The sequence below is a fragment of the Anguilla anguilla genome, chromosome 15, assembly GCF_013347855.1.
Source record: "Anguilla anguilla isolate fAngAng1 chromosome 15, fAngAng1.pri, whole genome shotgun sequence".
NCBI lineage: Eukaryota > Metazoa > Chordata > Actinopteri > Anguilliformes > Anguillidae > Anguilla > Anguilla anguilla.
This window is the reverse complement of record NC_049215.1, coordinates 24,847,170-24,871,612: the sequence shown is the minus strand read 5'-3', so window position 1 is coordinate 24,871,612 and position 24,443 is coordinate 24,847,170. Positions and strand designations below refer to the sequence as shown.

The 24,443-nt window shown below is 42.4% G+C and overlaps 1 protein-coding gene across 1 annotated transcript; it reads right to left on the bottom strand.

Moving 5' to 3' along the window:
• Window positions 1-135: 135 nt before the first annotated feature.
• Window positions 136-24,422, bottom strand: LOC118214523 (tetraspanin-7-like). Its single transcript, XM_035394542.1, has 8 exons — window positions 24,236-24,422; window positions 5,959-6,147; window positions 5,537-5,611; window positions 5,163-5,258; window positions 4,575-4,730; window positions 3,965-4,048; window positions 2,693-2,776; window positions 136-2,290 (listed from the first exon to the last, which is right to left on the bottom strand). Exons 1-7 carry the CDS (start codon window positions 24,314-24,316, stop codon window positions 2,708-2,710), a joined length of 750 nt encoding a protein of 249 aa, XP_035250433.1. The 5' UTR covers window positions 24,317-24,422; the 3' UTR covers window positions 136-2,290; window positions 2,693-2,707.
• Between the last annotated feature and the right edge of the window lie 21 nt (window positions 24,423-24,443).

The window sequence follows — 24,443 nt, the reverse complement described above, 5'->3', positions numbered from 1 at the left end:
TCCAGCATTATGTGACCTGTTTAAAAAAAACCTTTTCATTTAAGATGGTGATTAGTTAAATAATTTTTCATATTTATTTACTGGACACCCCTCCTGTATAGGATATATAAAAATCCAGAGTAATAAAAACAGTTGCAAAGTTATAATGACCCTTTTATTAATACAGACATCACAATCGTTTACAATATCAACATAGTTTGTTGGCATGCTAGCTGGTGATGACAGTTTTAAAAAGTTTTTGTACAAATTCTTATTATTTTGCAAGTCCAGTGTGTGGGGTTTTTTTTCTCTCACAAGATTGAGTGACAAATCTACCCTCTACATTGTGTTTTTCTAGGGGTTGCTTATACTTTATTACTGATCCACCCACAACACACTAAGCAGCTGCAGCTGCCATGACAACTTTAATGTGGCAATAAACACATACACAGAGATACAAACGGCGGTATAGTGAATCTCCCCCAGCCTGAGTTACATCACAGCTTTATTAAATAAATAACACCACCAGTGACTCAGTGTTCTCAGCCTCATCAGCCCCACGCACTGTCAGCCCCGCCCATTGTCAGCCCCTCCCATTGCCAGTTCTTAGAAAAAACCCTCCCCAATTCACTCTGTTCCTACCAGCCTACCTCTGCTTGTCAGGCTGTGATTTCAGAAGTGATGCTGCCAGCTCCAGGTATTTTATATTGGAATAGACTTTCTAAACTTCAGACAGTCAGGACTCACATGGAGATTCCACCTGTTTATTTGTTTTCCTCACTGAGCAGTGCCTCTGAATCCTTCTGTTTGCAATCACTTACTTTTACTTATAAAGGAATTTTAGCATTATCACCTACCCTGTTGCTCAGATGATTAACAGACAAAAAAAAGACTATTAAAGAGAGCTCTGGTGAATGATGGACAATGTGGTTTCTTCCACCAGTGTTATCATCACTACACCTGCCCCCCCCCCCTCAACAATATGAAAGGCCCACTAAGCCAATCGCAGTAAGACACAATAAGACTCCTCACGTTTCCCTGTGGTTATTTTGCTCAGTATTGGCAACATTACTTCCTGTTGGTGTAGTCCACTCTGTAAGAAAACAGGTGCATCTTCCTGACCTGTCACACACTGTGACAGACTTTTCCTGAACAGCGGGCGCATGTATGATTCAGACATCTCAGAAATAGCATCTGAATGCAGAAACTTGTGAACCTGCAAAATGAGTTCATTTGGATGGACTGTACAACCTGCATTCTGCATTCAGAATGAGAGATTGGTGTACATCAACACCATCAGAAAAAACACAAAGATGGCACTCTTCCCTTACTGTTCTTTGTCATCAACAGTGCCGTTAACTGCCACATTAGAATCACTCTGGAGCACGATCCATCACAACAAGCCCTGGTATGAGTGACTCAGGTTATGGTGATGACTGATGACTGAAATTAGCATTTTGTCTCTCCCTGTCATGCCAGAGTGAAGCTAGGAACCAGGAAGTCAGCATTGACATAGAGAGTACTAAACTAGCAGAGAACAGTATGAACTGACCAAACCGGACAAGCTATTTCGGCAACGATCCCTTGCTGAGTAATACTGTGCCTCTGGATGGAGTGGGACAGAGCAGGCAGAGATCACTGAGGGCTGGACCCAGCTGAACCCAATCAAAGAGGTTTCAGAAAGCAACACGGACACGTCCATAGACAGCAACTCACACAGCTTCAGTTTGAGCAGTATTTACTTTGAACCAGGATGTTGAAATGTACTCCATATAGCAGCAGAAAGCAGATACGTGGTATGTGTTGATAAGAAAAACAAATCTGGGACTACTCCCATAAAACACAAGATTATTTATATGGAGTTTATCCTTTTTTGTTTTTAAGTATCTCACAAAATTATCTTTAATTTTTGAATACTTAGGCCGTAAAAAGCAAATGAATGAAAACAGTTTTGTGTTTTCTCATTTTCATAGAAATGTAGTTAGTGCTCTACAAATGAACTTACGGACTGTTCTGCAGTTCTACATGCACATCCACGGCATCGTTAGCATAAGACAGCAATGCCTCGGTGGCCACAGAGGTGGACCTTCTAATCCTGTCAGTTTATTTTTAGTGGAAATAAGGTCCTAAAAGGAAATTTGACTTCAAGATATGACAAAGTGCTGTGGAATGATGCACTACAATAAGATACAATGAAGGGTGGGAGAGAGGGAGGAAGAGAGAGAAAGAGGAAAATAGAAATAAGAATGTTGTGTGCTAGCACTCCTCCCCTTCCCCAGTCTTTCATTGTGGGGTTTTCCTCCTCATCCACCTGAAAAAGAAGAAGAAGAAGCCGGATCAGATGACAGCTAGTTATCCCACAAACCACCTGAATGCCAATGGCGTGTCATTTTTGACAGGACATGTCATTTAAATCTTACTCAGCAGCGACACGTTCAAATCTGACCCCTAGAGACAAGAATGGGACACAACCTCTAAAAATTAAACTGACCCGTTTTTCAAGTATGTTTTTCATTCCGAGCATGACCATCCTACGTCTTAATTCTCCAGGTGAGCATCCATGTAATGACTCTCTCATTTTTAAAAGCATGACAGGATTTCAGTCAGGACTGTGTTCAAATATTTAATATCTGTTTTTTGTTGTGCTACTAGATCTAAATTAAACAAGTTGATTTACATATTTACTGCACAGAGAGTATGAGCACAGACTCACCATGTACCTTCAGTGCTACACCATCTCATACTGATTGGCGGTGATGAACCGCGAAAGACAGCAGGCCAGTAGCATGCCAATCAACTGCATGTAGAGGACAGGAGGGATGGAGAGAGAGAGAGAGGGAGAGAAAAAGAAAGAGGAAAGTTAGCTATGGCACAGAGTTAGACTATCAAACACTATCAAGCACACATAAAACTCCCAGAAATGCTAAACACTATCAAGCGCACACATAAACCACCAGAAATGCTGAACACTATCAAGCACACATAAAACAACCTGAAACACTAAACGCCGTTATACATAATCACACAAAAAATAACCTCAAATGCTAAACATTGTTAAAGAATTAACTGTCACAAGTAACTACCTAATTACCAAGGCTTCGATCCACTCAGACTGCAGACATGACTTGACAAAACTCCCCCTGAATTTGACTCCAGCCACATCAATTACAAATGATTTGAACAAGAAAACAGTACTGCAATTGCACTGGGGAGTTCTAGAACAGATAGTAAGAAAATCCTTACAAATATTGCACAAAAAGCAAAATAAAAAGAAAACAATACTTGTCCAATCCAACATGGTCGATACAGAAAGATGTGTCTCTTCACCTAGACAAGTTTACACTGAGCATGTTCAAGCAATGACAGACGATGCAGTTAAAAATCTTTTATTAGCCTATTCCTACTGAAAGTCATTTCTTTTTAATGAATACCCTTCCATATTGTTTCTGTATGTTATATAACTGTGCTTTGTACACGAGTCAGCAACTTCCCACAGATTAAAAACGAGGACAACATAACACTAAAAACGTGCCAATGCCACAAGTCTGTGGTTCACCACAATGAATGCAGCACGGAACAGTGTGGGAACACTGCTGTCAGTTATCGATTATTGTTAAGTGGCGACTGGCTTCTCATCGTGGATGACCGGGGCGGTGTGAGGTGATGATCGTGAAATGCGTGCGGTCAAAGAAGGCTCATGCTGAGGGATCAGATGGGAAAACTGCTTTGTAAAAAACGGTGACCCTCCTTAACAGTGATCCCTGGCACAAATATTGCAGTTGTCATAGCCTATTTTGGGATGAATAATCAAAGGGGAGGGGGGGCAATCTCCCATATCAATATAATTCCAGGCCATCCTCATTCAATCAGGAGCTGCTGGTATCTGTACCTGGGAAGAACAAAGGCCCTTGTGTCCACTAAAACACCAGAGACTACAGTATAGAACATCCACAGGAATAGTAGAACTACAGTGACTGCAGCTTACCTGCGAGAAAGCAATTCCAAACGTCACGCTCGCGATGATGCCCATGTTGGTCTCGATGAACGCGGTGACCAGCTTGTAACAGCCCTGTGGCAAAGGAGGTGCAGGTGGCAGCGTTTTGTTAAGAGAACTACGGAGCATTTAAACCCACCACGGGCAATTGAGAAAACAGATAATAGCCTTGTAACATTCGAACATTTCTAGAAAGTTCTGAAAAGACACGTATAGCTGCTATTTACATTTTTGTTTGGTAGGTTTGGTAGTAGAAACGGTATGCAAAATGCCTACACAAGAAGCCAAAAGGCTTCCAGCTAGCAGTCTGTATTACTCAAGAAACAAAGTAAATTGTCAGCATGTGGTTGAGGATTAAATAAACCGCTCAGTGAGGCGAAGGACATCAATCCTGTTATACATGAAATCTGACCTGAATGATAAAAGTCATGTTTTTTTCTGCCGAATGTAGCCGTTTTGTTTGGCTCATATGTCGTTTAAACTTGGCAGCGTTATACTTAGGTATGCATTGAACAAAAAAAGAGGGGTCAAATGTGAACCGACCAACCCTGACCAAAGCCCTGGGACCAGAAGCCGCGATGCTCAGAGGCCTGCCACCCACCTGCTGGTACACCTTGCTGGGGGCGATGGTGGAGTTGCGGAGATCCAGAGGGCTGCAGTCAGACAGGTTAGTGCAGCAGCTAGCAGGGATGCCGTTGGCCAGATAGTACACACTGTTGAACCAGCTAGTGTAGTTCAGCACCCCACAGCAGCGCAACTGTAAATGTAATATGGGCAGTGGGGGGGGGGGGAAGGAATGGAGATAGTGAGATTATTTTCATCAATTCCTCTTCTCCCTGCCCCTGCTCTCTCAGTACCTCCTCTCCCTGCACCTCCTCTCTCTGTACTTCCTCTGCCTGCCCCTGCTCACTGTACCTCCTCTCTCTGCTCCTCCTCTCTCTGTACCTCCCCTCCCTGCTCCTCCTCTCTTTGAATCTCCCCTCCTTGCTCCTGCTCTTTATGTACCTCCTCTCTCTGCCCCTGCTCTCTCTGTACCTCCCCTCCCTGCTCCTGCTCTCTCTGTACCTCCCCTCCCTGCTCCTGCTCTCTATATACCCCCTCTCCCTGCCCCTGCTCTCTCTGTGCCTCCTCTTCCCGCCCCTGCTCTCTCTGCCCCTCTTCTCCCTGCTCCTCTCTCTGTGGTACTCACGCTGCGCTGGACGTTGTCCACAGCTTGGCTCTTCTCGTCCTCGCCATCGTAGTTCTGAACAGCATCGCTATATGTCCTCAGAAAGGTGCCTTTAATCTGGGGAGAGGCACAAAACTGCAGCTTCATACACAACAGAGGAGCTTCATACACAACACAAGAACACACATGAGCTTCATATCAAAAATGCAATTACATATATCATTATAATTGCTTTTATATTTTTTTGTTTTTTTTTAATGCTGATTTCCATGCGGATAAACTCTGACTGGTTGTTGAATGTGTTGCTGTTACTATGGTGAAGCAGGTGAGAGCCGACCCTCATGCATCCTCAGTACCCATGATTCATTCTGAGGCCCTAAGGCAGGAACACTCACCTCATGGCGAAAGACGAAGCCGGAGATGCCTGCCACCAGCTCTGCCAGGAAAACCAGGGACAGGAACATGGCGTACTGCAGAGAGGAAGCAGACATGGCATCACCTGACGTGGTGCACAGTTCCAGTCCAGAGAGCCGATCCATATGCTGGTTTGTGTTTCATTCATTTAATCTTTTAAACACCTATATCCATACCACTGCTGGTTCAACCATATTAGTCCACAGTAAATGTTTTCATCGATCAACTTTCTACGTCTAGCACTGTTCTTCTAGCCTTCATATATACACACACTTCAAGGCGTTTTGGATAAGGTCATCTGCTAAATGCCTGATGTAATTCAAGTTGTATATAAAACATAAACTAACTAACAGTGTGTGAAGAGTGTACTCCTTAAAAACAGTTAACAGCAATGATTCCTCACCAGTTTGAGCATCCATGGGCTGCCGCGGCAGGTGGCGAAGCAGCCGAACAGACCGAAGACAACGATGGCAGTGCCGGTACCGATCAGGACGTAGGGAGCATTGGTGGAGTTTTCTGCAATCAGGGAGATGTACGGTCCCAGCATTAACTTTCCCCATACTCCTACTGCCAGGAGGATCAGCCCTGTGATCTGCAGACAGAGACAGACAGAGAGGACAGGGGGAAAGAGGCAAATGTATTTTAAAAATCTGAAGCACCAGGTCTCAGGACACAGGAAAACAACCCCTCACTCAGTCCTGAGCCTCAGTTCTGTACACACAAACACATACTAACACCACACTGGCACAGGATCACAAAACCACAACGTAATTACAACCTAATTAGAATTAACCTAAGTGGAAGACTGGACTAAAACAAAATGATACCTCTAAAATGTAAAAATTAAATATTACCTGGCCTTAGAAAGATTACTGTGAATGACAACAAACTGAGAATCAACAAGGCACAGACTCAGCGAGAATCTCCTAGCCATAGAGACGGGCTGGCAAAAAAAAATAAAATAGCTGCCAGAAGAAATAAGATTGTGCCAACACTGTAAATACAATATAACACAATGAAACAGAGAAACAGTTCCTGATAGAATAGCCAAATCAACAACACACCTGATGAGGACAAGCTATCCTACTTATTGGTGGATAATAAAGATTGCTATGTCATAGCAGTCTGTGTTATAGTTTGTATAGTTTGTGTTCTCTTGCCACCCATGAGCTACCCTGCCATGCACATTGCACACATGTACATACATATGTACACACACACACACACACGTGTGCCTGTGTGTGTCTGTCTGCGCGAGCGTTGGTATGGTGCGCCGGTTGATTTTACAAACAGCTTCCATCTTCCATCTCAAAGGAAGCTAATTCCTCCTGTCACAAGCTTTGGCAAAGTGCTACAAACCCTTCAGATGGAGGCCAACCCATTAAGGAGCAGCTATTGAAATCAATAAGTGCAGGAAGGGGGTGTTCCTGTTGGAGGCAATATTGTTGAGTCTGCATGTCTCTTGCTGCAGAATTAAAAGTGCTGAACACCAAGAGCCTGATTTTGCAAAGGCAGCACTGCTCTCTGCCACCAGTAGAGGGCTCTACGATCTACTTCAGCCTACTGCTTTTGCTGTTGAGTTACCTGAATACATGACCACCCTGCAAGCTCAGGGTACACAAACATTGGAGAAGCAAAGGGCTCTTTGCTTCAGACCAAAAAAAAAAAAAAAATACAGCTTATGGCTGTTCACCAGTCGATAGCTTTTTTTTAACCACAAGCATACAGGAAATACAAACATCGAGTGCTCAAGCCCTGGCTTGACCTTGGGACGTCTGACCGCACAAAAAATATACAATTTTTGGTGACATATCTTGCAAAACTTAGCATATCTCTTTACACAGAGTGTTAAACAGCCCCAGGCTTCTACTCCGAGAGAAGCTTTAAAGAGGAGACTCAACTCAATTAACGGCGGCCTCCCTGTGGCGTAGAGCAGTCATAAACTCACCACGCCGTCTGGGCAGCTACTTATTAATCCCCGGCACACAGACCCCGCATATTTTATTCATCAGTTGCGTCTGCCTATAATTTCAACAAGAGCCATGAGAGATGGAGGGCATCCCAGACTTTCCGCCGGGCCTTCCTGCATATCAGTCTTTAGGAGAGTAGAAGTGCTGATCGGTTTTTCCCTTTAGTTTGCAATGGACAAGGTTAGGATATGGACCCCTGGACCTAGATCAGCACTCCTACTTTGAGCTTCTTTATGAGTATGGGCCCAGAAATGAAGAGGGAAATTGAACTCAATGCTGAGACAATGCTGAAGCAGTGGAAACTCTATACTGCAATATACTGTAGCTTCAGAAATTCCTGTTATTCTGAAAAAGCAGATTAAATGATGAACCAACATTGCAACACATTATGAGTTGCAAAACACGTCTGAGACCACTTCTGTCACGTGGTTCTTGTACATTTGTACACTGCCATGATAACATCACTGTTAGGTTGCACATGCATCACTAAACAAAATAAACTGCACAATACTTATCTTTGAATCAAACGGTCTACAGATTCTCAGTGTGAGAGCACCCCTAGTGGCAATAGACCAGAAGCAAACAGTGATGATGAAAGCCAGGGATGAAATTAAGTCCAAGAAATTAAGTCCAAGTCAAAAAGTTTTGGAAAACCTTCATGCTGGTCAAACTGAAAATATTGATTTCTTCAGATCCCAGAAGATTTTCAATCGCCAAAACCCACACTCATGAAAAAAAGTCTGTTCTCAATGTAAATGAGAATCCATATTTCTTTTAAAACATTTTACTGGTATCTAAGGCTGAACTATTTAAAAGTTTTTCCATCTTGCTCTCAACCTGTTTCACTTGCAGATCACACCTCATTAATGTTCTGATTATTTGCATGGTACTTGCAGGCAAGCAGGTGTGACTATCTTTAAACAAAGTCCTTGATTCCATAGCGCTCTGCGACCATGGTGATGCCAACATTCCACAGCATGTCCCAATTAATGACCACACATCTTCTGACAAACAAACTGTAGAATGAATGTTGTGCTTGAGTTAACACCAGGAAACCACATAGCTGCTTTATGCGCATGGAAAAGCCATTGTGGTGGGCCAGAAAGGACGGATGGAATTTTAAGAGCTGAGTATCTGGAGGGTTTGAAGAGCCCTGAGGAACAGTAAAATAGTGTTGATTTTTGTAGGGAACACTCACTCTCTGTGCCCTGCGAGTACAGAAGGAGGGCTTCACTCTGTCGCCCACGACATGACTAACACTATGCTGGGGCCGCTGTGTGCCCGTGAACCTGACTCATGCTTCTCACAGTGTGCTGAGGCTGGGGTGCGGAGGAGGAATCGGACTGCTCTTAACTTCACCTGTTGAGCTCTGAATGCTTTCTGCCCACTGCAGATGGTTGGATCTAAGAATGACAGGCTAGTCCATCCTATGTCATCCACCTCTGACGAATGGCATTTGGCTTTCAAAATAAAATAAAAAGCAGCGGAACAGCTGCAAGAGAAGCTCATGTGGGAAGAGGTGGGAACAGAATGTGCATCGATAAAAAATTGAGCCAATCCAACCAGAACAGCTAAAACTGAAAAAAAAAAACTGAAAATCTATCTCCCCTGGCCCCAAATCTAATCGTGGGCGTATCTGGGCCATGTGTATCCTGGATTTCCACAGGGTGACATATAACTGGCTGTAAGGGAGAAGAAATGTTTTGGTTGGAAGGGTAATACTTGTCTCATCGTAGTGCAGTTTCGAGTCCTCTGGGTGACTGAACCCCAACTGCTGCATAATATTCAGCCTTCCAACTGTGTCACATAACTGCTGGATTTCTGTGGAAAACACCTCTTTGCAAAAATTGTTGTAAAATCACTGTGACACAATGGCAAGCACAATAACAATATATTCTGCAATATATACACCTTACATTTTGAATTTCAGATTTCAACATGTGTTGAAACAAGTGACTTACTAATGGTTATAAACATTTCCAAAAACTTTTTCTTAACACTGTATGTCACACAGGATAGCAGCACCTGCGAAATGAATGACATTTAATTAAATGCTCAATCCTGTGCAATGCTCAGCACAGATACAGTTCACTGAAAATAGCTACTGTGAAATTCAGGGCCACTATAATAATGGAAAATCATGAAAAAAGGATTGGACATAATAATAAAGTATGTTTCTTTAAACTTTCTCTTGCCAGCCACAGAAATGTACGTGTGCGGGTATGTGTGCACAAAGGAGAATGATGATGTCACTTCCACACCTCACTAGTCACATGCAAGCAGCAGATCTGAGGTGCTGAGTTGTTCTCTCTGCGTCTGCACACAGTCCTACTAATATCCTCCCACATTACAATACTGACAAGAACAGTGAGTCAGGAAGCACACAAATAAGCACACACACACGTACATACATACAGATAAGCACAAACACACTCACTCTCACACACACACACACACACAGGTAAGCATGAACACACATATACACACTGATAATCACACTCGCACAAAAGTGAAATCAAACACACAAACATACCTGGACACACACCAAGATTCATATATATTACAAAATCATTCATTCACAGACATATATCGCATACAGATATCACATGGACAGTAAAATGCCCATTCACACACATATGTATCCATCTACAAACAGAGAAACACATATACTCCCACAAATCCACAAACAGTCCATTTTACATCTAGGAGCTTATAAGCCTGCTGAACTCTACCGACTCCACTCTGGCCATTGGATTTCTATTAGTAATGCATTAATGCAGAAGACACTGGTATTTACTGGCTGTTCATTGACAAAGGGTGAGGCAAGGTCCTGTGGTGGTGCTGAAGACACTCTTATCCATTTATATGATTCGAAGGACTGGGGTAAACTACACCAAGACACCACTACACACATTATCCAATTCATTCATGAATTCCCCCTGAATAAACCACTGATGCCATGTTCAGACAGCTGTGTTTGCTGATGAGATTGTGCAGTGTGTGTGTAGAATGGATGAGCACAGTCATGGGGACTAAGGTCACACACATTTAGGCCTCTGCACTAGGGGGCAACTCCCAGAATCCTGACAATGAATACAAAAAGTGTGCATCTGGGCTCATGGCGTAGCATAAATGAAAAGGGCCTCTTCTCATTCAGAGACAGTGCCCTCCTTCCCCCCTTGTCTTTTTAGCATTTCAAATGGCCCGGCCTCATAAAGTTGGTATTGTGCAATCCGTGCCTTAAGCCACAATGCTCAGGAAAGGCTTTTTGGCACGCCTGTTGTGAGCACTTAAAATTTAGCCGTGTAGCTGCTCTTCAAGTGACGTCAGGGTCATGACCTTGGCACTGAGACCCTCTCCCCCCCTGAGGCTGCAGAGGCTGCTTCCTGTTTGCAAGTGGGTGGAGCAAAGCCTTCTCTTCTTCCAACAATACGGCACTCTTCACTCCACAAGCTTTTAACGACTGAATCTGAGTCTCCATCGCAGAATAAAAAACACAGAGGGATAATGAAAGTCCTTTGCTTTGCTTTTTTCCTGTGCCTGCCTCAGTATTTTACGAAAACACACCACCCAGAGCTGTCTATCGAGCACAGGACACATAAACTAGGAAAAGATCAGGATAAGGAGAGCCACACATTTCATGATAGCTGGGTGAGCTAGAAAAGTATTGGAAGTTTCTGCAGAGGACACACAATGACTATGCAGCAGATCTGTCTCTCCCTCCAGAGTAATTACTAGTTGCACATGGAATGAGTCGATTGACAAATTATTTGCATGGATAAAACATAGATAATGCATTTTTATTAATAAATACATGATTTAAAAAAATATCTGACAATCCTGACAAGTACACTGCAAAAGACAATCTCAGCAGATATTTTAGTCTTATATATTTAGATATTTATATTTAGACATAAGGCAAAAATACTGCCAATGAGACAGTTTGACTCATTTCAACATTTGCGGATAGGATTATTCCACTAGTCAAGCAAACAGTAAATTAAAACAAGCTAATTTACATGAGAAAAAAAATAAGATTTTAAGTTTTGTTACAAGACTAAAAGACAGACTTTGGGCAGTGTAAAGGATTATGAAATGTAGGATCGAAGCAAGTGAGCTTTGTTTCTGAGGCACTACAGAGTGACAGTACTATGCCCTTCCTTTCCGCCTGTGACAGTATGAAAGCTTCTGATGCATTTGATGAGTGTCTGGCGTGAGACAATGCTTTGAGGCTAGCAACAAAAGATGAGAACATTTTGTTAAGAAGCACTCCTCAAGGGCTCCAAAGATGCCTGCACCGTTAGCGAACATTCATTACCAGACATTTAATTACCACAATGTACATGAAAATCGCACATTTCTCCAAAGAACCATCACAGATCTCTTCACTCTGCTTCACTGAAAAAGGAGTATGAAAGCAGGAAGGACACAGAACAAACCAGGCATTAGAGTTTGACGTTAGGAAAATTGGTCACTGTGGCAACTACTTATCTCTCATTATGCTAGAGGACTTCAGGTTTGCCACTGTGTCAAAGGCATGTCCTCAACTGCAGTGTAGCAGAATGGTTATAGAAATGGGACTGCAAAGTACTTCATCTGAATTGCTTCAGTAAAATACTGAACCATATCACCTGCATGATGGATTATAAGTAAATAAATGTAATGTATGTACATTGGAATCCTATAACCAGATCTTTTGATTAGCACACTGACCCAGATGATTTGATTGAGGTTTCTCAATTCATAAAATGCATTTAAAAAAGTAAACTACAGAAGACTTTACAGAAGGCTTTCCTCGAATTCCGCCAGCACAACGGCCACATACACTATATGACCAACAGTATCAGAACACCCCTTGGTCTGGGGCTACTTTTCATGGCTTGGGCTGGGCCTCTTAGTCTCAGTGAAGGCAAATCTTAATGCTACAGAATTCTGAAGAATTTGAGAATTCTGTGCTTCCCCAACAGCTTGGGAAAACCCTTTCCTGTTTCAGCATAACAATGCCCCTGGGCACACAGCAAGGTCCATATAGAAATGGTTTTGTTGAGAATGGTGTGGAAAAACTTGACTGGCCTACACAGAGTCCCGACCTCAACCCCATCCAACACCTTTGGGATCAACTGTAAAGCCAACTGAGAGCCAGGCCTAATCGCCCAATCAGTGCCCGACCTCACTAATACTCTTCTGGATGAATGGAAGCAAATCCCTGCAGCAATGCTCCAACATGTAGTGCAAAGCCTTTCCAGAAGAGGGGAGGTTGTTTTAGCAGGAAAGGATGGATCCGCTCCATGTTTATGTCCATAATTTTGGATGAGATGTTGGATGTTGGGTGTCCAATTACCTTTGGCCATGTAGTGTACTTTAAAAAGTCTCTTTGGTGAAAAATACCTGCCAAATGCCTAAATTGATAAATGTTGAATGAGATATATGTGAAAATTAGCTAAAGGTAAATTCTGCATTAATAACAGGAATTATTTTTTGCACAGATAGTCATTTTGCGGAACAGCATGCCAGATGGTAAATGAATGTTCCATAATTGTCATTATGCATTCTTAGGATCTTATAAACATGCTGGCCATGGCATCAACCAGGCGGTTTGACATTTCCTTCCTCAAGACCCGAATGCTTATTCGTGCACTGAGTTTCTAAACAGTCACAGGCATGCACATCTAATTACAACACAAGGCACACAGGAAGAAGACACTGACAAGCACGTAAAAACCTTAGGACCAGTTTAACTTCAGTAAGTTAAGTGAGTTCATGGCAGCTAAATCATGACTGAACAGTGGAAAATAATTGCCAATGAGTGCCTATTCATATGGGGAAAGATTCATATGGAGACTCAATGCTTCAGATGACCTCTCATACATATTTTACTCTTGTCCTTGCAGCAAATAGTAGCTCATTCACAAGCAAGATTTCTGTCTCATCAGTGACTTTTCTGTAGCTGTCTGGAGTTTCCATGTAGTACTAAACGAACTAAGATCCAATGGGCAGCCTTCTGCAAGACCACGGGGTGACATAACAATGCTACCAGTGACATCACAAGCACTGTCATGTGACCCCGATGCAGAAATTTTATTTGCTCAACAGATGTTCAGTTCTGTGGTCCTCACCTTCTTCCTTCTTTTCTTCCTTCCTGCCTTCCTTTAATTGGAAAGCATATGCTTCTGTGCACAACCCACAGGCTTGACACATTGCTGTGCTAGCTTCCAAATATTCTGGCTTTGGATACAGCCCTTTACAAATATTCACAATAGCTCCAAAAACCAGAATGGAAAAAATATCTGAATGTTTTAATAATCTAATTTGAGCATTTCTACCCTTGACAACCCCCCCCCCCTCCCCCCCCCCCCAAAAAAAAAACAACCCTGGTTTGCGATTTTCATAACCCATTTTTTAAAATATAACCCTTTTGGATGCCTTTGAGCCAGGGTGGGGGTGATCTGCTAACTGACCAAGCTGGGCAATGGAATCATAGGGAAACACTTGTGAGGTGACAGCAAGGGGATGGTGCAGGAAATACTCCAATGGAACACTCAACACATATCTTTTTAAAACATTAAAAAAAAAAATTACCGTAGGAGCTGTGTGGGCTAGGAGTCTGGCAAACTACCATAAATTAGTTTCTAATTGTTTAAGAAACACAACTTGCCTCATGTAATGTGGTAAAAACACCCACCAGAAATGAGATCAGGGCTGAAATCTAATCAAAGCCTTGATCTTTAATTATACGCTTGCAACAATAAGCTTTGTTCTTTGAGACGGAAGGAGTCGTCCGTGTTGACATTGAGCGTGTATTGCTATTTCCGCCCACGCTTAGCCCCGAGCAGAGCTCTCCCAGTCCCGTCTCTGCCTTTTGTTCTGCAGAAATTGCAACTTTTATAACACAGATGAAACAAGCCATTTAATGATGACAGAGTAAATCCTGCGGTCATTAATCAAAGTCACGATGGGTCGGAGCTCCCTTGTAGCTCCCCGCTGAAGGGAAGCTCCACTGCCATAAACCTCAATAGGCCTCACAGACAGTTCAATGCCCAGCAATAAGCCTGCAGAATGATTTGCTTTCTCAAAAAGACTAACCTTGGCTGGGACAGCTATCAACTCCTAATGCACTTATACAGCTAAACTGCCTAAATTCCCTGTCTCTGTGCCACCACTTTCACGTTGTATTTGAAAGGACTTGAAACAGTCAATGTAACTGAAGGTAATGTCAAAGGCAAATCAGGAGACTGCACCTGCCTCTGTAATCTGTGTGTAAACATGATAAAAGAAAAACATGTCAGTAAGGTCAGGGTAAGGAGACAAAATGGAGCCCTAGAGTAGAAATGATTCAAATGCTAACCAGCCTCAGTGGAAAAGTGGTAAGTACAACCACGGCAACTGCAAAAGTTTTTAACTCTATGAGACATACTGGATATATAGATACTCTGGAGACATTTTCTCCCTGATTTTACATTCTGGGTCTGGGTTTAGAGGCAAGAAAAATCTTTAAAAACACGTCAGCAGATCCTTGTGAATTGTTAACAAACGTTACCCAAACCAAACCAAATCACTAACCAAAATGTACAAACCAATCACTGAAAGATTTTAGTACTGAATGCTTCAATACTTTCATTCACAGGAAACGCAGCGAAATGGCTGAGGGACAGATCCAATGTTTCATTGTGTGACATTTTACGAGGGGGACACAGGTTTGATAATAGGCATTAAAAATAAAAATAAAAGCATAGCGATGGATCATGTAACAACAACAACAAAAAAAGGCAAAATAAATAATAAAAACATAAAGAAGATTAATAATAAAGAGTACGGCAACAGGAGCAGATGTATTACAGGTTACTGCTCTAAAGGCCACAGCACTTACGCATCATTGCAGGCGCTATGTAGCGGATCACACCCATCGCTCAGCAGGGTGTCTTTTTCCCACAGCTGGCAGAGATACGTGCGATTGCACACGAGCAAAGTGGTTTAAACCAATGCCCTTGTGACACTGTGCAAGCAATGCTAACTGCTGCTAGTGTCCTCCAACCCCTCCCCCTTCCCCCCTTCCTGTGGCTGGAGTTTAATTATAGAACAACTTTCATTAGCATACCAATGTAAGCTGGACACAAAGGTGACCGGAGTCTACGTGGGGCCTGACAGATTCCAAACCCACTGACCGACTTCTCAGCCCCCTTTAAATTCCACATTCATGGACTAATTGCTTGTCCTGCCTGGTTAATCATGCCCCACAGTGGTCTTTCCATCTCTAGCCACACATTGTGGTCTCGTCACCTCTAACCACAGTGTAATCTACATAATGTTATGAAACCCGCCTGCTTTAGTGAAGGTGGATTTGAGCATGATCTTAGGCACTAGCTGTGCTAAAAATACACGAAGAAGAACTGCCAAATGGGGCGTGTGGTGCTGTATACGGGAACTAGTATACAGTTTTGGAACAGTTCGGGAAAAGGACAAATGTAAATACATGGGGTGGTGTTCAAAGATCTTGGCATCCGAGTGGCAAATATGATTCATGGCTGAGAAGCCAGTTATTTGCCTCTTGGCTTTATCCATGTGACCTGCAGCCTCTCCTTGATGCTTAGGGACAAGAGGAATCAGATGAACAGGGGTCTGGAACACATCTGTCCATCCAAATCAACATCTTATAACTTTTTTTCCCACTATTTAGACTTAATTTAAGTCACTGATTGGCTGAATTGATCTGCTAACTGGTGAGCACATCTATCCTGAAAAGAAGCTACACACATGAAGCACCATATTGTGAAACAGTGCATGTAAAACACTGTTACTGATCAAGTAAGAGTGCTGTGATTTTCCACTGAGAACTTATGGCCACATAAAACACACTTTTTGTCAGGAACAAATTTCATTTTATAAGTGCTTCATTTCACTGTTTGCCAAGAGAAATAGCTAATTTTTTTATTTGAGAAGGTAAAACCCTTGGGAAGGATTTTTGCTTGGATGTAGAAAAGCATTTATGAGCCAGTACCTCATTGATCCGGCTGTGCTTGGTGCAGTAAGCCCAAGTACACTCTTTCCCCAAGGTATTATTTTCAAAACGATAATAGATTGCTAAATGATTATTATTTTTTATTTTATTATATGCCTTACTGAGAAATAATGAAATTAAAACTGGCACCCCCGATTTTCAGAGAATCTTCCCTGGGTGGCATTTGCAATTCCGTTGCCTCTGCATTGAATTATGTTGCCCCCCCCATGCCCCCCCTCCACCACCCCCATAATTCCCACTCTCACTTTAATCAGCGGTTCCGCACGAAGCCATAAATCCTGAGGCTTAGCCCCTCCATTCCTCTAATCTGCACTTTACCCAAATGATAGTCCCTCTTTCCACTGTCCCAGCTCTGCGGGCTGCTCAGGAGCTCGGGGGAGGCGTGGCCTAATCTCAGGCTGGTACCCTTCTCAGGGGGGACTTGGGCAGCATGCAACACTGCAAATCTGGCCAACCACCCCTGAGCCCAGAGTGCTTGCCAGCATACATTCAGTCCTCAACGTGGAGGCACTGGGGTGACAGCCATGCCCGTTTCAGACGAACGGACCAATCAGAGGCTAACATTCTGAGAAAACAGTATATCTGCATGCGCAGTTTTGGGAAAAGATATTATTCATCTGGAACTAAGGGCTGAAATGGCCTCCCTCACTGCACAAATACACAGTGTTGTATATGGGGGAGAAAAAAGGTCCACTGTATACATACCACATCAGACAGACTTTCATGACCTCTACATACACAAGGCTTATGTGTGGTACAGGCTCGGCTGTGTGATTGTGTACTGAAGCTTCGTTAATTCTTCTGATGTTCTGTACTGGACTCCAGGATCCAGGCCATTGGATCATGTTGGCCACTAGCTCTGCATCTCTTGATGTAGGGATTTAGATTTACACACGGAGCTGCCGTACTCAAACCACCTGGAGAACAGAGAAAAAACTGCTCTGAGCGAGCCTACGCTCTGAATACACTGAATGGTGTCAAGTGTGCCCTCTGAAAAAAAAAAGAAACTGTTATATCTATTTATGAGAAGATAATGGAAGTTAAAGTTATGTTTGGGACAGTTTTGTGCTAGTTAAAAAAAGAACTACAACTAAACTATAATCTTCACTAAAAAAAGAAGCATATTATTGTTGACATCTGGCAATGGGACAAATGAGATATCTGCAAGGCAGCTCTAATTTAAGTCCAATTAAATTCCTAAATGTACAGAAAATGGCAGATTGCAAAAGTGTGAAACAATGCGTAAGCCAGATACACGAGGTGAAATCACTCACCTAAAGACTGAGCAAAAGTGTGGTAAGATCCCTCAACTTTAGTATCTTTAATATCTTTAGATATTAAACTGTATTTTATGCATGAATAGCTCTCAGAATACCACAGAGTGTTGCGTGATGCTTGTAGAAGTGAGGAGCAACAGAACAGCTGCTCCTGTCCTTTGGCCATCGCAATGTGCTCCCCTTCCCGCCCAAAACCAGGGAGACCTGTAGAACCACGGACAGCGGCGGCCTCAAACACGGACACACAGCCGAGGCTGATTATTACCCAGCAATAATACTACTTTTGATATACTTCACCCCTTCTGGCAACAAGAAGTTATGGCCTCTCTACAGCTGGTATTAGCATTCTAATTAGAGCTGTTGGATCTTTTCTCTTTCCCTGAAAATGCAACAAAAGATGAAACTTTTACATGTATTCTAGGAATTTATATTTCTTTACATTAACACAGTATAGGCTACATCAGCACTGCTTTCAAAATCAGCATTCAACCATTTTAGTTCCCAAACATATATATAAAAAATATAAAGGACCATACATGAAATATCTCCACACAGTTCCGGACATAAACAGGGAGTGAACCCTTAGGCAGGAGGACTGTGCTAGATGCAGAATAAAAAGTGACAGTACAGCAACCCAAGCCTTTCCAGAACCTTCCCTGATGTTCCAGACACAGCCAGCACCCTGCATAGTACAAAGCAGGTCAGCATTTCAATATACAGACACCTCTGGGGAACACAGAGATCTGGGTCCTTTCATCAATGCTTGCAAGCCAGTGTGACCCCAGACCATTACATCGCTGATTCTTCATGCCCTGTCAGTTCGACATGATGATGAGGAAATGATATACAGTTAGGCCATTTGACACTGATGAATACACTGTGTGTTGAAATGTCTGCAGTCTGCTTGTAATAAAAGCTGAAAATCTGCGAGCTCCAGACTTATTCCTTTATCTAAGACCCTAGAAGAACTCAGAAGGTGAGAGGTGCTGGTAAGTGTCTTGATGAGACTAGAACTTTTGTTGGTACCAATAACAGAGCTGCAGACCAGGTAAGCCAGCCTGCTCTTTATTTTAAAAACCTTGATACAGACAAGTGACATGAGATGCACAAGGCGCATTGGTCCCTTACAGTTTCCTCCTCAAAATGTTTATGAAAATAAACATTTGATGAACATCTTCCCAGAGCTTATCCTTTAAAACAGAGAAGTCTCCAGGCAAAGTCTGGTTGGTACCTCATAAGTAGATATATAGTTTGACAGACATATGATTTATACAGTATCTTCAATGTCATCAGCAGAATAACAAAACCAAAAAAAAGACCCCCCCCCTAAAAAAAAGACCCCACAAAAAACAGAGTCTGTTTTTTCTGGGGGGTTTTTTTTCCCACACTTAGGTCACAATGACATTAGAAGCTCAGAACCAAGAGGCAGCTGCACCTTCATTAGAGACACTGCTAAGTTAATGTGGAATAGAGTTACATACATACTTGTTTCGACCGAGCACTAAACTCAGAGAAAAATATAGTTATCTGAGCTACAAGTGCAAGTCAAATATATAACAGAAGGTCATGACACATGAGTCAATACGAGGAATAAATCAAATTGAAAAATAATTTTAAAATAACAGTATTGAACCGTCCTGTAACCACCCTATGAATGATTGTCTTAGCCTACAGCAACATTACACTTTTTTTCTGACATTGCATCGACAGAAATACTTTCCTAAAAAATGCACCATCATCTGTGACAATATTTTTTTCTATGTTATTAAAATAGTACCTGAGGAGTTTTGCAAACATGGCCAAAGTTATTGAAATATCTTTCAGGTTTTAGGGGCAGAAAGGGGTTTTAGGGGCAGAAAGGGGTAGTTCAGAGTCGACACTTTCACTAGTGAAGTCGGAACTATTTTTTCCATGGCTGTGCATGAGCGCAGGGTGAGACAACGTCATTGGTCGCTGATGCTGAGGCCACTTCTCTCGAGTCAGCTCAGCCCCCTTCCTGTCTGCCTAGGCCAGAAAGGGTCTGTGTTTTCCCATGGAAGGGGAAATGGCACCATGCAGTCACGCGTCTGCCCGTGCCTCGAGGGTCAGCATCTGTCGAGTACGTCTCCGGGAAACCGACTCATTGCGGCGACAGAGGGTGAAGCCAGGACAGTGGCCACAGTCCATGGAAGCCAGGCTTGTGAATTTGAATGGTTCTATCGCAAGGTCCCCATGACAGTGTCACAGAGCCCGGTATCATGCTGGCCCATTACCCCAGGAGAGGTAAGCGCTTTAACATTGACCAATGCCTCACTCTCTCTGAAACCCGCCTTGTTTCACCATCGGTTTCTCTCTACCTCTCCCAGACAGGCCTGGAAGCACTGGGGGCCTCTCTACTCTCTAATGTGTTTTCCTTCTGGAAACAGAGCTGATATTCCATCCCCGGGTCGCCACTGAAAATGAGAACGTGCCTCAGCGTTCTTCAGGAAAGCACTACAGACAGCCTCTCTCCCAAGGCGACTCACGTGTGATGCAGTTAAAATGAGCGTGGCGGCTACTCGAAGCCTAACACAGTGGAATGCCCAGCTTCGACAGATGAACCAAGCCTGGAGCAACGTAAACAGTTGGAAAACCTATGGTTTCCCTGAAACTAGGGGAAGTGCAGCAGTGACAGATTCAGATAAAACATATGGGGTGGTTGAGGTGAATCTGCAGATGCTAACGAGTTAACCGCCATGTCACATGTCCAATCCAAGGCCCATTCTCCATGGCGACACTGAGTTAGCTGGGTGCGCATTGTGCAAAAATTTTTACAGGCTTTGGTATTTTTTTTTTACATAATTATTATTTGTGGGTCTCAAATGTGCGATCTTGGATGGAAACTGACCTTTTGTACATGCAGTAGTGCTGAGCACACATGGGAGAGTGGAGACTTAACTCTTAAGCTGACCCGTAAGGAACAGTGTTCTATACGAGGCCAGAACAGGGCTTGATGGATTTTAACAACCGACGTACAGGAAGGAACTGCTGGGTCCTGTGCATACTGCATACGTGTTCCTGCAAAAACATGGTGCACCTCTTCTGCTCTTTTTCAGCCTTTTATTTCTTTTTTGCAACACAGAAATGTAGACTGTATTTAATTCATTCTGTGTCATACTGGGTAACCTTGAATGTGAATTGCAAATATAATAACAAAACGTTGATTAGAAACTTCTTTAAAATTTTTAAAAATGGAACAATTTAAAAAGATTTTCCTGAAGAATGGTATGTTTTCCCTGGCAGAAGCGCAGTCCCATGTTGTCAGCTTTGTTCTGGTCTGCTGTCTCCATCTCAGAGGTACCAGAAGGGATTTTCGGCTGGGTCAAATGCACATGCTCTCTTCTTACAGAAAACCAGCTATGTGCCCATTTTGGCACTGTGCCCTGTTGACTTCCTGAGAGTTGCATACAAGGTGTCCACAACAGATAAGGCCTCTGTGGTCCAAAATAGCCATGCTGAGCCTTAGGCATGTAAAGACCTGGCCACAATTTTTCTTTTTTAATTCAGCCCAGAAGACTTGAGGCAGGGGGGTAGTAAATTTGGGACATGGGGATGGACACCGTTTGCAAGAATTGACCTCTGCTCACTTCACTGTTGCTCTGGCGATGACCTGCAGGACCTCCGGAAGCCTGAAGGTCACATAGGGATTCCTGCAGTATTTTACATTTTACCAGCCACAAGATGAATCTGTCTGACACGTCTTTACACTTTAGCCTATATAGTTTCAAAAAAATGAAAATGGAGGAACATAAATTTGCATAAAAAGCTAATGCAACAAATGGCCAAAAGTATTTTTTTTCATCAAAAGTAAGTGCTGTCAGTGCTGTCAGTATCCCTGCATATAATTTGAAGACTTGCTCAGCTGTGCTTAACTGCATTCACAGTGCTTTCTTCTGAGCATCACTTGCAAGACAATCTGTTCTCTCCATGATCACAGCATGAGCTTTTTACAGTAGGAAAATATAAAAAAACTTTTGAAAATCCTCTCTTAAACACACTAAAAAGATTTCTTAAGTGAAAAAAGCAACAGTAATGATGCATTGAACTTGGCAAGAACGAAACTTCAATCTCAAAAAAACATTTCACCTCAGGAGATCTGGTCAGAAGATAACAAGCAGGCTTTACCCTACCAAGTTCCCAAATGAACTAGCAGTTAAATCTTGCTGCACTATTAGTTTTCCCCAGAATTCTGATAACCAACTCAGACACATTTTTGTTCTTTCAGAATCAAAGGACCAGAAATAAGAATGAATGAATGAATGGATGAATGAATGAAACTCTGCCCCCACATGAGGTGGGAGGGAGGGGTCTATTTTAACAAGTGCTTCAAATCTATTGCCATCAGGAATGTGAGCACAGTCTGTGACTGGTACTATTTTCACTACCACACAGGCCATTTGTGGCATTATGCAATGTGGCACAAAGTGATTTTGGGGGGGGGGGGGGACTTGAGGTGCTATGATCACAGATGGGTGGTCACCAATCAACCAATCAATAGGAAATATTCAAACTTGATTTGTCTTACTACTAACACAAGGTACTATTCGGATAAATTCATTGTTTAATGAAGGTTAAAATCCTCAGTTGACAAGTGATAAATCCACTAGCGCTACGACAGATAACCTGATATGCAGTGTTTGTTCCTCAGTCATGTATTATTTGCCAGTCTTAGACTAAGACCCTTAGTCCCATACGTAGTCTATCCACACACACACACACACACACACACACACACACAGTGATGCTAGATAACTTAAATAATAACACCGCATAAAAACTTCTCAGTTGATACGGACTATAATTACTTTTGCAGTCGTAACCTTCTAGTAATTACTTCTGTTATGATTTATGTTTTAATGTCTAGGATAATACATTTTGTCAAGCCCATGACAATACATCTATTTTATTTAGACCTAAGCATCACTTCCACAGGTCTAGACATACATTTAAGACCTTTTTTAAACAAACATAATAAATGTTTTGTTCAATAATACGAAGAGGTTATCAGGTATTGGCGTTTTCCCAGCAGAAGACACACCCCTGCCAAGCCTGGTCTTGAACATTAAGTCCCTATAATCGTTTCATAAATACATTCTCACTTCAGTTCTATAGGCCTATTTAAATACATTTATACTGCAGCACTGGTCGTTCTTTGTTCCTTCAACATAACCATGATTCGTATCCGAAATAGCTAAACGTCTTACTCTGTACATTGTAATTTACTCGAGAGCTCACTTCGGGATGCCTGAAACCTGTGCAATCACACACGAATTCCAATGCATAATTTAATTATAATAACTTTGATGTATCGCACCATAGCAGTCCAACATGATAGACTACGCCTACACAAGCCTGCAAGCACGATTTCACAGTAGGTTTAATATTGCATAATATTAAGGAAATAACCATCCAACTCAAATCATTCTTGTTTATTTCGGCCCCGTCTTCCTAATTATATCGTTTTGCATTACCAGAACTAGGCTTTATGCAGTGTTGTGAGTTGTAGTCCGCACGTACCCTTTTCCATTGCTAGAGCACTAAAGTCGATACCCGATATTCAATTTATTTCTCTCCAGCAAACAAACTGTAGACGGACAATTGTCGTTTTATGTAATCTATGAGGTCAACAATCCGTGAAAGTAAGCTTGAATCACGACATCAGTTATACGGACGCACATCATGTTCACATGATTGAACACAGCAGCCTACTTCGTAAACGGGAGGTAACGAGAACGCAACAAGGGCGGTGCCAAAGCAGATATCAAATAGTTAGGCAATCGGTTAACATGGTTCTAGCTGCATTGATTTTAGCCTACTCCATGATGTTAAACAATGCCGAAGTCCATCAATGATGCTATGCACGAATTACATCGGCGCAGAGAACACCCCATTATGTTTGCATGCGTGGATGCTTTTTGGTTTAAGACCCGTCATCTTCGTTTTTTTCACGCTTATTAGGTCACAAGTCACAGAACAAACACCACATTAATATGCGGCTAGTATTCGGAATATATGTGTTTTTTTGTTGTTGTTTGTTTGTGTATTTCATTAAGGAGGAAACGATTCTGCTCCGGATATGTTCAGACCACAACTGCATAACAATGGAGGGCATTCTTGTGATTACAAGAAATCTTTCAAATCGGAAAATAAAGGCATTCAGAAAACAACAACAAAAGGAATAAATAGACGACATACATTTAGTGCATCTAGCGGTAGCAGAATGATGCCGCCCTCGTTGGAATTATGTAGGCTACATGCACTTGTTTTCCAGTAGTACCAGTGCAAAACATGGAAATATATATATTTTTTAAAAACACTATCGCATCGTTTCAAAAGTAGATCACGGCTTCAAACATAGATTCGTCACGAAAGACCCATTTCAGATGGGGATTTGCTTACCCAGAACACGAAGGAATAGACGATGAGGAGGGTTTTGAGACAGGTTATCACTGGTTTAGTCTCCATTCTCCTAGATGCCATAATACAGTAAAGCGAAGCGCACAGCTTTTCAGTTGCGTTGCTGCAATTCTCCACTGGGCTTCGCTAAACTGGTCCTCCGCAGTCTTACACAGCGCAGCCGCCCTCGGCCCTCTGACCAATAAAGACA

Excerpts from the sequence above, each read along its gene's own strand:
- LOC118214523 (XM_035394542.1), bottom strand. The coding sequence starts at position 24,316 with ATGGCATCTAGGAGAATGGAGACTAAACCAGTGATAACCTGTCTCAAA. Across the intron at positions 5,259-5,536 it reads GCTTCGTCTTTCGCCATGAG|ATTAAAGGCACCTTTCTGAG; the intron begins GTGAGTGTTCCT and ends GCCTCTCCCCAG. Across the intron at positions 4,731-5,162 it reads TGGACAACGTCCAGCGCAGC|TTGCGCTGCTGTGGGGTGCT; the intron begins GTGAGTACCACA and ends TTACATTTACAG.